Below are 14,265 nucleotides of genomic sequence, written 5' to 3'. Positions count from 1 at the left end.
TATAAAAAAAATCCCCTATATTCTTAATACTGTGTTTCCTAAATGATCCACGGCTGTGTTTTTTTTGTTTAGTGATAGTTGTTCATGAGTCTGTTGTTTGTTCTGAACCCTTTCCAACAATGACTGTATGATTTTGAGATCCATCTTTTCACACTGAGGACAACTGAGGGACTCATATGCAACTATTACAGAAGTATCAAACACTCACTGATGCTCCAGAAGGAGAAACAATGCATTAAGAGGCAGGGGTGAAAACTTTTTGAATTTGAAGATCAGGGTAAATGTAACTTACTTTGTCTTCTGGGAAACATATAACTATCTTCTGTAGCCTCTGAAGGGCAGTACTAAATGAAAAAATATGATATTTAGGAAAAATAAGCAAAATGTACACGTCTTCATTCTGTTCAAAAGTTTTCACCCCCGGCTCTTAATGCATGGTTTTTCCTTCTAAACTGGGTCATTTTTAATAAATTCAGTTATTATTTTCTCTTGTGGACTTTATGTAAACATCTTTTATGTGAAATATCTTATTCAGGTCAATACTTTTGTATGATCCCTCTCATTTTAAATCATTCTGAAAGTAACTTTTGACTTCAACTGGTTATTATGTAAGGCAATGACATATCTGAGTGTGACTTTCTCATCACTGTATTTCTTTAACTTTGGTGTACAACCAATAAAAATATTGTTTCTTGACTGTTTCTCTATATAATGAAGTTGACACTTTGTCCATATCTGTAATAACACTTTGTTCTCTCTTGCTCAGATGCACCCACAGCCAGCTCTGGCAGCAGTGGGGTGGGAACAAGCAGTGCAGCTCCAATCAGTGACGACTTAGACATCTTTGGACCAATGGTATCCAACCCTCTGCCCTCAAACACCAACACAAACCAGGTACATGAGTCCACTAATGCAAACATCAATAGCCAATTTCATGTGTGTGCAAGTGTGTTTGTGTGCGTTCCTGCGTTTTTAAGGAACTTAATTCCTTTATTTAGCAAGGATGCCTGAAACTGAACAAAAGTGACACTTTTGTTGTTTTTGCTTTAAATAATTGCAGTTCTTGTGTACTTCTGTTCTTCGAAAATTCCTCAAAAAAGTGTTACAATTGTAAAAGTTCTTTTGCCACAGTGTGGAACTGTTTATATAGCTGCAAATTAACTGGAAATATTTATTTGAAATGGTTAAAAAAAGAATGAGCACCTAAAATATACATTTGTGTTATATATATATATATATATATTCAAATTTATTTTAACCTGATTACCATAATATTAAATTTAAAAAAAGTCTGTGCTATGTCAGCTACCCACAAACCACCTGAACTCTTTTGGTACATGTGGTAATTTATCATGGCTGACACTAAGCAGACCTTCATAGACCAATGTGCCTCATTTGTAAGGCAGTGGAGGTACGAGTTAAACAAGAAGCGTTATTTTTCTTAGGTCACAAAACATCTGTCTGTTCCTGCCCGCCCTCATTCAGTCTAAAATCAACTGAGTAAGAGAGACAAAGAAAAGGTCAAACCCAATTGTTTTAATTTCCTCCACAAACAACATGATTACATTTTGCCTGTCTAGTTGCAGCTGACAGAATTGATTTGCAGGGTCTCCCTGGCCAAAGGATGCAGCATGAATAATGAGGGATATTAGCATTTATTACGGCCCTTCACTGAGGAGAGTGAAGAGGAGAGATGTTTAATAATGTCAAGAGAAGAGAGGGATAAAAACAGAATCATGTTAAGAGGAGACAGAGAAGTTAGAGATTCACAATATATCAGTATCTTAGTGGTTCAAGATTTGTTTTTGTTGGCAGATGTTGTGCATTTATTTGTACATCCGCATTTTCTATTTTACATTAGAATGACCTTTCCCATTATCTGATGCTCACTTAAAGAAGGGCCCTATGATTTCTGCGATATGGAAAACGTGGATGGAATCACAGAATTCAAATTTAAAGATTGGAATTTACTGTATAATGCTGAATGTCATGGAATTTAATTTGGCAATTTGTCAACGTAAGTCACAAGTACATCTGTATACTTCAATCAAAATATGATATGGACTAGTGTTTGTGAATATTAAGCCGCAAAAATACTATATAAATATGAATCCTGCATGTTCTGTGTGTCTGTGTGAATGAATGGGGCAGACGCATGGTTTCGTTTACTTTCACTCATACTGAAGCTTTTGTGACGTTCGCTGTGTTTTCAGCCTCTGCCACCTCAATTTTTGAGTAGATGCACACGCAAGCAATGTCTAAAATTGCTCTGAGAGTCACTTCGTCAGCATTTTAGCATTTAATTTGAGAAAAACTACTGCCGTATCATATACAAACAGAAACGTAAAGCTCTTGACAGCAACCTGTCAAAATAAAAGTTTGGTTTAACTTAAAACCGTGACAGAAAAATATTATTTACTGTAATGATAATGCTACTTCTAATAGAACTCTATTATCAAAACATTATTTTTATGGAATATTTCACAGATTTTTTTTTTTTTTTTTTTTAACCAGATTTACCAGAAAAATTTTAATACACAACACAGTATTTCTGAGGAAAAAAAAATCAATCAATCAATCAATAAAAATTTAAATGTAATGAAACCAATAAAGTGGTTCATAAAATGGTTCATAAAATCCAGAAAATTAATTGAAAACATAGAATTTGAGAAGGAAAAAAGCATTTCACAGGGCCTTAAAAATGAAAAAAAAAAAAAACTTTTAAGAAATTGCTGTTAAATTGTGCAAGTTTCATGATTTCAGTTAATTAGGCAAGCTTTTTGATTAACAAAATTAAATATAACCATTGAAACAGATTGTAGTAACATTCAAATGGAAAAAACAGAATCCAAAAATGGAAAAAAAAAAAAAAACAGAATTTGGGAAAAAATAAAACTGATTTCATAGGGCTGTTAAATGTAGTCTTCAGCAGATCTTAAAATGAATATATATTTCTCATTTACATAAATCAACAATTGATTTTAGTTTTAATTTTCCATATATTTCAATTAACAATTAAACTCCGCACACCTGCTAGCAGTTTGGTAGGTGCGTAGGTCAAAGATCAAATCTGAAAAACAAAAAACAAAGCCCACACACTGCCAAAATGCAAAAAGTATCAAAAAATTTATTGACGATGTTTCGATCACATGACCTTCATCAGGTATCTCCGTTTTTTGAAGATACCTGTTAAAAGTTGTGCGACTAAAATGTCGTAAATAAACTTTTTGATACTTTTTGCATTTTGGCAGTGTGCGGGATTTGTTTTTGTTGTCCATATATTTAAATAAAATAATTTTGCTCTGTAGTATTAGACATTTATCCATTTCCAGGAATGTTTTTTTCATATTGTAGTAATTATCAATATATATATTAACAGCACGGAATAACAATCAACATTAATATTCACATTTTATTTGATGAAGGGTGTTAAGTGACCTAGATACTTTATAGGTGAGCACTGGGCTAAAAAACGTTGAAAACCACTGATTTACATGCTTATAGCCAATCAGGGCACTGGAGGATCCCAGCATGCATAGCAATTTGTCTTTGTGGTAGCTTGTCTTCACCTCTGGGATCCACTCTCACTAACCCCACACTGTCTCCACTTTCACCTTTTCTACCTCGATAGACCTTAGCCAGGGTAGCGCCATATTTAATTTTTGACAGGAATGAAAACGAGGCTGTGAGGGACGGAACTACAGTGTGTTCAATAAATCGTACTTGTTTAACAACATGCCGATTGTTCAACTGATGAAACCTCTTTCTGATAAAATTTTTAGTAGTTCACAAAAACTCGTTTTGAAAGTTGTGAGTTTTGAAAAACACATCCGTGTAAAATTCAATATGGTGTCTACCATGACTAAGGGCCTTTCCGGGCCTTTCCCGTCCTCCCTTCACACCTGTTTTGGCCATCGTTCTCAGAATGGCTTGAGGACAGTTCTCTCTTTTGATCTGGGAAGCCTGAAGCTGTTCTAAAGCCAGAAAAGTTGCTTAACAAAAAGCTTTTTTCCCCACTTGAATCAATGTATTATTGAGAGGTGTAGAGCCGCTGGACTGACTTGGACTTCTCGAATAATTGATGCCTTCCTACTCTGCTCTGGCCAATTGGAAATCAGCCCTTCCTACACGATGCACATTTGTATATGCATTCTGTATTCTCATGGGATGCTAATAAAGGATAAAGAGGAGCTAAAGATAGATCACTTGAGAATAGAAAGCGAATGCTCAGGGCTTCACAGAGCATTCAGTCTCAACAGCATGCTGTCAATCTCTGCTCTTATTCTCCAGATGAATCGTGCGGCGGTGGGTGTCTGATGAGGGAGGATGGCAGCATTATGCCTTGATTCTTGTTTGTTGTGTTTTTTAGAGTCTTTGTGTGCAAGACGTGTCTGAAAAAGCCACACACTGGCTTTTTAAAGGATTTGGAGGCTTTTCGCATATCTAAGGATGTGTCACTTATTGGAATTGGAATTGGATTGCTTATGTGTGTGAATGGGGATTTGTTTTTCCCCAAACAGTGTTTTTTTTGGAAGCAAGAGCACCTGCAGGAAGTGAATAGAGAAGCCTGACCTTGCTTCTCTGTCAGTGTTGTTGTTATTAATGGATTAGTTCACTTCCATAATAAACATTTCCTGATAATGTACTCACCCACATATCATTCAAGATGTTCATGTCTTTCTTTCTTCATTTAGAAATAAATGAAGGTTTTTGAAGACAACATACCAGAATTTTTCTCCATTTAGTGGACTTCAATGGGAGCCAGTGGGATGGAGAGGATGGGAAATTAATGTGAGACAGTAAGGAAATCCATGCATGGATTTTTTTTCCTGCATGTGGAAACAAGCAGGAGATCTCTGATTGGTTGGCATGAGGGCCTGAATCAAGCTGGTCGCAGTTATCCCTAAGCCTAAAGGAGAGAAAGATGAGAGCACTAGAGACAGTTGGAGCCTTTGATGAGAAACCGCCGGGCTTCCGTATTCTCCATTCCTTCAGTGTGACTCCAGCCGGTGCATGTTAATCTGTCCTCACACTTCCTCTTTTCACATCTCATCTACTGCCAGCTTTTATATCACCCCCTGAGACATACACACGCAGTCTCCTCTGCAAGACTTCCCCCTCCCTGCAGCTTCTATATGACTGCACAACTGCTAGCCAGTTCTGGTATCCCATGATGCTCTGTTAGCAGCCAATCCCTCCCCATTATTGACATCCTGACCAGCCTGTTTCTCTCCAGTTTTCTAATCAAGCTGTCTGCGCACATAAGGGCTGTGAGAATATCAACATCAACATTTCATGAGCGTTGTGGCGGCAGAATGTCTCTGCTCATTTGCATCATGATCATTTGCTATTCGCATATTAGACACATGATGTTTATCACTGTTGTGGGTTTTTATGTCAATTGAGAAACGCATTATAATAAGGTCCCATTAGTTACCGTTAGTTAATGCATCAACTGACATTAACAATGAGCAATACATTTGTTACACTGTTTAATAATCTGTTTTTAATGTTAGTTACTAATAGTACAACAGTTCATTGTTAGTTCACATTCAATTTGATTCTAATGTTATGTTTTATGTTATTATATGTGAATGATTATTGATTATAATGTATCCCAAATTATTAAGATTAATATAGGTTTTAGGAATATTTTTCTTATTAATTAGTATTAATTATATATTTTTATAAACTATTTATTAATTATTATATTATTTACAATATATATATATATATATATATATACACACACATGTATATGTGTGTGTGTACATATATATTAATAAAATACTAGATGGAAAAGTAAACAAAAAGTATAATTGCAACTAACTGAAAGAAGTTGAAACTGAAATAAATGTATTACAAATTATTAAGATTAATATAGGTTTTAGGAGTATTTTTCTTTATAATTAATTATATTCTTTTTTTAAATTAATTATTATATTAATATATATTAAATATTAGATGGAAAAAAGTAAACCTGTTTTAGGAGTATTTTTCTATATAATTAATTATATTATCTTTTTTAAGGAATTGTTATATTAATATATTATATTAATATTAATAATCATTAAATATTCAATGGAAAAATTATGTAATTTTGGTAGTTATGGTCAATAACTGATATGGAAAAATGGCTTTAAATACTAGAAGTGAATTTAGGAATCACAACATTATAATGTACAGTATGAAAGAATTAATAATTTAATAATTATTATTTATTTTATTGCTTTTAAAATGAATGAATGAATTAATAATAATAATAGTAATTTCTCTTGAGTGTTTAAATGTAAAAATAGGGTTAATAAGAAAAAAAAAACATCATGTAGGATTTATTTCAAAACAATTTTCCTCATAAATTGCTAGTCACAATAATTACAAAGAAATGGCAAGTAAATCATAAAACTGAGTAAAAGTGTTGAATTACTTCATGGTTTACTCACCCTAAAGCCATCCTTGGTGTTTTAAAAAAAAATGTCATGGCTCTTCCAAGCTTTAATGGAGGTAAATGGATGATAATATTCAATAGTCCAATAAAATGCATCCATCCATCATAAAAATGTATTCTACATGGCTCCGGGGGGGTTTAATAAAGACCTCCTGAAGCGAATCGATGCTATTGGAAGAAAAATATCTATATATAAAACTTCATAAACGGTAATCTGTAGCTTCAACAAAATGCCGGTCATGAATTAGAAGTACAAAATGACAATTTGTAAAGAAAAATGTTGGAGGCTTTCGATATAAGCCAAGAGGAGACTTGTTTTCCTTTGCTAAACAAAGGGAACTTTGCTTCCTTTGTTCCTGTAAACAAAACTTGGTTCTCATGAGACTAGCATATTCCCAGAGGAACTTACACTACGCCTACGTCCTACATTATCCACTGAAACGCCACAAATTCCACCTTTATTCCATTAATAACATATTTTTCTACTCTATTCAAAAGAATGTTGTGGTTGATGGTGTCCAGTAGCACTAATAGAGGGATACAACCTTGATCAGATGATAAGAGCAGGTCATTTGTGACTAGTGTAAATCCTGACTGGAAATCCTCACAGATACCATTTTTTTCTAGAAAATAACATAGTTGTGAGGATACTGCCTTTTGGTTAAATAAATGCCTGGGATTATGTTTGTTTTCTTCTAAAAGAGACGAAAAGTAAACAGTTGTAACAGTTTTAAACATTTTCTGTAGGAGGATATACTTTCCCTCCATGCAATACGAAATACCTCCTAGTTTGGTTTTCTTCCAGCTGCGCTTTATTTTCTGGCCTGCTCTCTTTAGGGTGCAAGTGTGCTTGTTATACCATAGGCTCTGTCCCAAATGGTACACTGTATGTACACTTGTGGTCTTACGGACTTACAATGGCCGCCACGTGCGCTTGTCTGTTAAGTCCATGAGACCATAGGTTGTCACATTAGTCATTTTAGCGTTCAGAAGGGTGCTTTTGAGCCCTCGATACGCACTTCTGCCAAGCCCTCACTGGTGCAAGCTCCAAGCAGACTTCGACCCGACAGTCAAAGTGGCATTACGTCATGAAAGTGCAGACTCGGAGGAAGGCCACAAGGATTTAGGGTGCCATTTGGGACAGGGCCATTTCTTTAACCTTCTTTAAGTGTAAATGTATAGCTCCGGTTGTTTTCTTCTGGAAGATGAAAGTCAATATACCTAGGATGGCTTGAGGGTGGGTAAATCATGGGGTAATTTTCATTTTTAGGTGAACTATCCCTTTAAGTAGAAAGACTCAAATAGTATTTTATGTAAAACATACTGTTTTACTTACACCTTTACAGTGTTTAGGATGTTAACTAATATGGTACCACTATATCTCCTTCCTCTACCGTGACATGCTTCGACCCAAAAATCACACACCTCTCCACTTCCATATCTTGCAGATGATCCTCTTAGCATTTAGCTGCTTATTATCCTCTTAAAATGAGGATTCTGATATATTACAGGGTTGTTTGAATTCTCTAAACCTCTTCATGCTCTTACATTGATACAGTCTACTAGATTAGGTCATGTAATTGCAGAAAGGTTTGCTTTACTTAAGTCATTTTGCTTAGTACCATCTGTCAGCTGTTTTCCTGCACTAGTCTCGCCCCAGAATCTGCAGCACACAGGATGTATAGTGTGCTGACTCACTAATGAATCATTCAGCTGTTTAAGAGGCATATCTCATCAAAACCCACCGTCGGCCTTTAAGAGCGCAGCTATTGATCCGCTGGTGTTCTTTGAGCTCTGTAAGCCCTCACGCTCAACATATGGGCATGCCATGCACCACACATTCAGCCCTGCATGCATGCAGCACAGTGGAAAACCACATTGAGCCTTTCAGAGCACATAGGTTTGTACGGTGTATCTACACACACTAGAGAGCTGCAGTGGAGGCAGTCTCAGTGTTTCGTGTGTTTTTAGCGCAGATGGTTTCTCAGTAGGACTTACGCCTAATGAAAGCTGAGCTAGTTCAGTATGTACACCTCTACAAAGAGAAAAGGCTCTGCGGTGGCCGGTGTGCTGCGGGAAGAATGCCTTATCCAGGTTTTAAATTCAGGCTTTGCTGCTAAGTGATGTTTTCACTTTGCTATATGGTTTAGTAACAGAAATGTCTTTTGGAGACTAAGATCGCCGTATATGTTTGTAGAAAATAATAGTATTTAGAATACTAGGCCATGTTCAGACTGTAGAGAAGAGTAGCCCAAAGCGTTTTTTTTTTTTTTTTGGACTTGAGTTAGTTTGTTTATAACGGTGTGAACGTATGCAACATGTGGATTTATTTATTAAGATTTATTTTTTTGTTTATTTATTTAATTTTTTGTTAGTTATATTTTAGAGATGCACGATATTGGATTTTTGCCGATATCCGATATGCCGATATTTTTTCATCTCATTTTGGCCGATACCGATACCGATACCGATATATATCATTTTATTTGGAAAGTTAGTTTTTAACAATAACTTATTCGTTAGGATTAAATAAATAGTAATGAGTGGTTTACATTCAATCCCTTCTTTTTCATCAGTAGACTAGCATTATTTATGATCTGAATTTTGTAAATTAAGTTCACTTTTGCTATGTTATAAGCCGAACTTCGGATGCTTTCACTTTCGAATTCGCAATCTGAATACAACATTTCAAAACGAAAACAGAAAAGTAGAACTAAACTGGGTGACTGTGAGGGTGCTTTGCGGGACATGAACAGGACATAATTCATTGCTACAATTTCTTAATTCGTGCCTATGATTTATTAATTTATTAATTTGTAAAATGAGGGAACGAATTAATATGTAGTATTAATGAATTGTTAATTTATTCCCACGAAATATTTTATTTCCCACCCGCAATTTATCACAGTAAGAGATACGAAAACATGGATTAAAAGTGAATGACAAGAAAATAAACCTAAGAAATTAAAGGGTGAGACGGTGAGGATTTGGGAAAATAAAAATATTAAGTTATGTGGCAATTCGTGACCAACTGGCAAAACAGTACACTTCTTTTGCACACAGAATACCAACATGTTTACCTTCTCTGGTTTAACAAGCGGTCTTTTACCCTACTCGAAAACCAAATCCTCCGTCCGCCATCGTTTCCAGAATAGTCGCGTCCTTTTTGCCGTCACCACCTGGCTCGTGCTGACACTACAAATACAAACCAGGCTCTACACCCGAAGCGCTCACAACGAAAACTACTCTTTGCGTGATCAGTGAAATCCTGAATATGCCACGGCTTTGTAACTCTGTAACCCGCGCTGTATGGAGCAGTGCGACCACGTCAAATTTTAACTTGCACATTTAAAAAAAAAAAAAAAAAAAAAAAAAAGTGACAGTTTTGATCATTCTAGAGCCCTGCAATACAAAGGCATTCAACATGGAAAGAAAGTAATAGAAATGTAGTCACTAAGTCATGTTTAATTATAATTTCTAATTATTTTATACGGTGCACTGCGCTCTGACAGGGCTGCGGGACACGAACATAATTATTTCCTATAACTTGTTAATTCGTTCCTACGTTTTATTAATTTATTAATTTGTAAAATAAGGGAACGAATTAAAAAGTCGTATTAACGAATTCTTAATTTATTGCCACGAAATCTTTTATTTCCCACACGCAGTTTACCCGCATAAATGATCCGACAACATGGATTAAAAGTAAATGACAAGAAAACAAACCTGCGAAATTAAAGGGTGAGACGGTGATGATTTGTGAAAAGAAACTATAAATATTATTAAGTTTGTGGCAATTCGTGACCAACCGGGAAAACAGGACACACAGCCGCTTATGGCTTTAAATGTATTGGCTCGAATTGCATGAATCCAAAAGTATGGTCGCTACTAACATTTGCCTGCTAACCAATTATTTAACTTATAAAGAATGCTTTGTACCTCACTTGTGTCATATTCACGAAAAATGTTTCATATGAGCAACAGTGTGTTTTGCCGTTGCGCCGCCGAAGAAAGAGAATTCACTGACAGCGCGCCGTAATTACTTTTTATTTTAAATGCAGATCATGTCATGTGCAAACAGCCATTGGGTTTCAAAATACAACAAAGAGCACCATAAAACCATTTAAAATGTGCATTTAGCGATCTAGTGACTGGATATGAAACAGGCAACAGTAAATTATCCCAAATGGAACAACGGCGCGTTTTCTCCTATAGCCGCTGCTGCCACTGCACGTGCTATTGCTATGCATCATTCTGTATGTGTATTCTCAGTTTAAATGCAGCGATACAAAACAGTGAATCTACTCCTCATTCAGTCAAAACTTTGCTTCAAGAATGAGCCACACTGCTGACGTGATCTAATCCCTAGCACACCCTTAGCACATGTGAGTTAACATATTCATCTTATCGGCAAAACATATCGGCATAATTTTTCATATCGGGCCGATGCCGATATTTACATTTGAAGTCATTATCGGCCGATTCCGATATCAGTCCGATAATATCGTGCATCCCTATTATATTTCATACCATATGTTTTGGAAATTCTGCTCTTGGGGCTTTATTCATTAATTAATTAATTAATTTATTTATTTTTTTCATTTTTTGCAGTGTGTTTAGGAAATTTATTTTATTTTATTTTGTTTTATTTCATGTTTTATTTTTCAGTGTATTTTGAAAATTCTGCTCTTTGGGCTTTAATTATTATTATTATTTATTTATTTATTTTTTTGGTTTGTTTCATTTCATTCAGTATATTTTTGTTAATTAATTAATTAATTTGTTTTATTTTATTTCATGCAGTTTGATTTGGAAATTCTGCTCTTGGGGCTTTATTTATTAATACATTTATTTGTTTTATTTTATTTCATGCAGTGTGTTTAAAATATTTTATTTTATTTAATATTTTATTGTATATTGGAAATTATGCTCTTAGGGTATTTTATTTTATTTTATATTTTATTTGTCATTGTATTTTGGAAATTCTACTCTTAGGGCTTTATATTTTATTTTATTTTATTCTGTGTATTTTGGATATTCTGCTCTTTGGGCTTTATATATATCTTTCTTTTTTCTTCATGCAGTATATTTTTTTATTAATTAATTTATTTATTAGTTTTATTTCATGCAGTGTGTTTTAGGAATTCTGCTAATGGGGCTTTATTAATTAATTAATTATTTATTTTTTATTAATTTATTGCAGTAATAATGTGTATATGTATATGTTTATTTATGCGATTTATTTTAGAAATTATTCTCCTTGGGCTTATTAATTCATTTAAATATATATATATATATATATATATATATGTATATGTATATATGTATGTTTATGTTTATTTATGCGATTTATTTTAGAAATTATGCTCCTTGGGCTTATTAATTAATGTATTTATTTCATGCAGTGTGTTTAGAAATTTATTTTATTTTAATTTTATTTTAATTATTTATTTTTAGTTTAGTTTAGTCAGTGTATTTTGGAAAATTCTGCTCTGCGGACTAAGTTGTACGTTTTTACATGTCCATTCTTATTGTATTTTAAGTGACTCATCGGCAGATGTATCATCTGGGATGAGGGCCCTAGTAGCAGAATGTGAGTGTGTTTATATATGGAGTGTTAAAATTATGGAATTCTGCAATCCAAAGGCTTCTGTTTTCTGTTTCTGTCCTGTGTTTGTCTCTGTAGTTAGTCTAATCACCATGTACTTGTATATGCCTCCATTCTCTGAATCTGATTAGAACAACACAAGCACATCTGCAAGGGTACAAGCAGGTCTAAAATACCGTTAGCGTGGAGAAAAATACTTTTTTGAGCCAGATGATTTAGTTGCGTCATCATCTAGCAGGTACTAATGGGACCATGCTAACCAGCATCCCTTGGTCCCATACCTGCCCCACTCATGAAACCTTTAGAAAGTGTTATATGATACTATCCCAAGGTCGTAGACAACATTACAGACAAGTGCATGAAAGGTCGGTTCTCACGAAGGACTGCCCCAGGAACCGCTGCACTGGAGGATTAACTTATTTCACGCTCCAGTCCTGCACAATGCAAATTCACGCATGTTACCTTAAACCCAGGGAGCTTGGAAACACAGCCAATCCACTCGTACGTCTCAGGAAAAGGTGAGGCCGTCGCTTGTGACCACATGCAAATTGTTAGGATATTTAAAGAACACTTATGCATATTTTAGGATTCAGGGACAGTAAGGCGTCAAGTGTATTAATTTTTCTCTTTACCAGACGGGGTAAGCTGGCCTTAATTGGTCTTGCTTTTTTCACATTCATAGTGTGTGTATGTACGCGTGTTCTTACTTTTCCAGGACGGCTCATTTTCTTAAAAGTATTCTTGAGACAGAACGTCCTTGGGTACGCAAGCACGGCATTGAATGTTACGACTAAGGTCAAAATGCCATCAGGCTTTATTCTCAGGGGGGAAATGTAGCTGAAATATGATTAGATGGAATTAGCTGGAATGAATGAGTGCTTCTGTTTGTAGCTGTCGTTTATTAACTTATATAAAAGTTATATTAATAAGTGTGATTTCATTTAATAGCACATGATGTAAAATTGAATGCATTAAAAGGTTTAATGCACTGGCAGCAATTTTTCACAGATACGACATCTTTTTTAGTAGAACTGCAGGAAGCCTTTGCCTACTGAAATGTTAAATTAGTGCCATAGTGGCTTTTAACACTTAAGGTATTTTTGGTTGTGTGGAGAAGAAAGTAAAATCATGCTGCTTATACAGTATGTACGAATATGATCTGCACTTAAAGGCACTGTGAGTGAAGTCTAGACCAGCCGAATATCGATCACAGCCCAAGTGAGGCAGTGGATACATTACAGAAGCGGACTGGAAGCGTATAGGTCAGAGCGCTAATGCAGGCTCAGATTTCTTCATCTTCTATCTGTAACCACTGCTAACCAACACAGTTAACTGATCCCAGAGCAGCACCACAGGGATGCGCTGCTTCAGAACGTCTGCTGAACCAGTGAAGGTCATGAACGCAATACAGTTAGAGCATCTCTGCAGCTTGGGGCTGATAAAATGGTTGTTTGTATGGAAATTTGTAGTTTATTTCAAGCATTAAAACCACTTCATTGAATTAAAATAGTCACACCAACATGTTGTATTATGAGTGACCTGTCTTTTTTACTTAATCTGATATTTAGTTTTTTTAATAATTTTGTGTTTTTTTTTTTGTTTTTTTTTTTTGGTGCAAATTAGTTTATTTATTCGTTTATTTCCCCCCTTCATATTGTTGATTGTGTAGCTGTGTATTCCCCAGATGGCCTCTTGTCTCATCCTCTCTTTCCTGCTGACTGATCCTCAGACTCTGAGCTGCAGTGGGACCTTGGCAGGGTGGCAGTGCCAGACTCCGCTCTGGCACATTCCCAGCATGCACCCACTGCTGCGAACAACCGTCTTCACCAAATCCAACCTAACACATTTGTGATTTTAGGGCACTTCTGTTCTTTTGTTTCTTCTCTTATTTTTTGTGCTTGGGTTTTTCTGGTTTCCCAGGCAGAAGGGGGCTGTGGGGAAAACTGGATTAGCCCAGCCCACAGCACCACCAGAGTGCTAATTATCTGTGTGGGGCTGCTAATCAGACAAAGCCTACTCTGTTACACATAAAATCTCTCTAGCTCACTCTCTCTCTCTGTGGGTATGAGGGAGTGAGTGAATTGTGTTTGGGGGTGGGTAGAGCTAGAATATGCATGGTGCTCTGTGAATGTCACAGTGAAATACAGGCTGCACTGTGTGTTTGTATGGCGCGTGTGTGTTTCTGTGTTAATGTGGGGGTGGGAAAGAT

General features: G+C 35.5%; 1 protein-coding gene across 5 annotated transcripts in view; it reads left to right on the top strand.

The window, feature by feature from the left end:
- Window positions 1-14,265, top strand: part of smap1 (small ArfGAP 1) — a 139,230-nt gene that overhangs the window by 105,641 nt on the left and 19,324 nt on the right. For all 5 annotated transcript variants that reach the window (XM_051125405.1, XM_051125408.1, XM_051125407.1 and 2 more), the window contains one exon: window positions 767-894. In XM_051125405.1, the coding sequence (XP_050981362.1) occupies window positions 767-894 (128 nt within the window). The remainder of the gene's footprint in view (window positions 1-766; window positions 895-14,265) is intronic.

The sequence above is a fragment of the Labeo rohita genome, chromosome 13 (assembly GCF_022985175.1).
Source record: "Labeo rohita strain BAU-BD-2019 chromosome 13, IGBB_LRoh.1.0, whole genome shotgun sequence".
Lineage (NCBI taxonomy): Eukaryota > Metazoa > Chordata > Actinopteri > Cypriniformes > Cyprinidae > Labeo > Labeo rohita.
The sequence above is the reverse complement of the archived record's forward strand: the minus strand, read 5'-3'. Positions and strand labels throughout refer to the sequence as shown.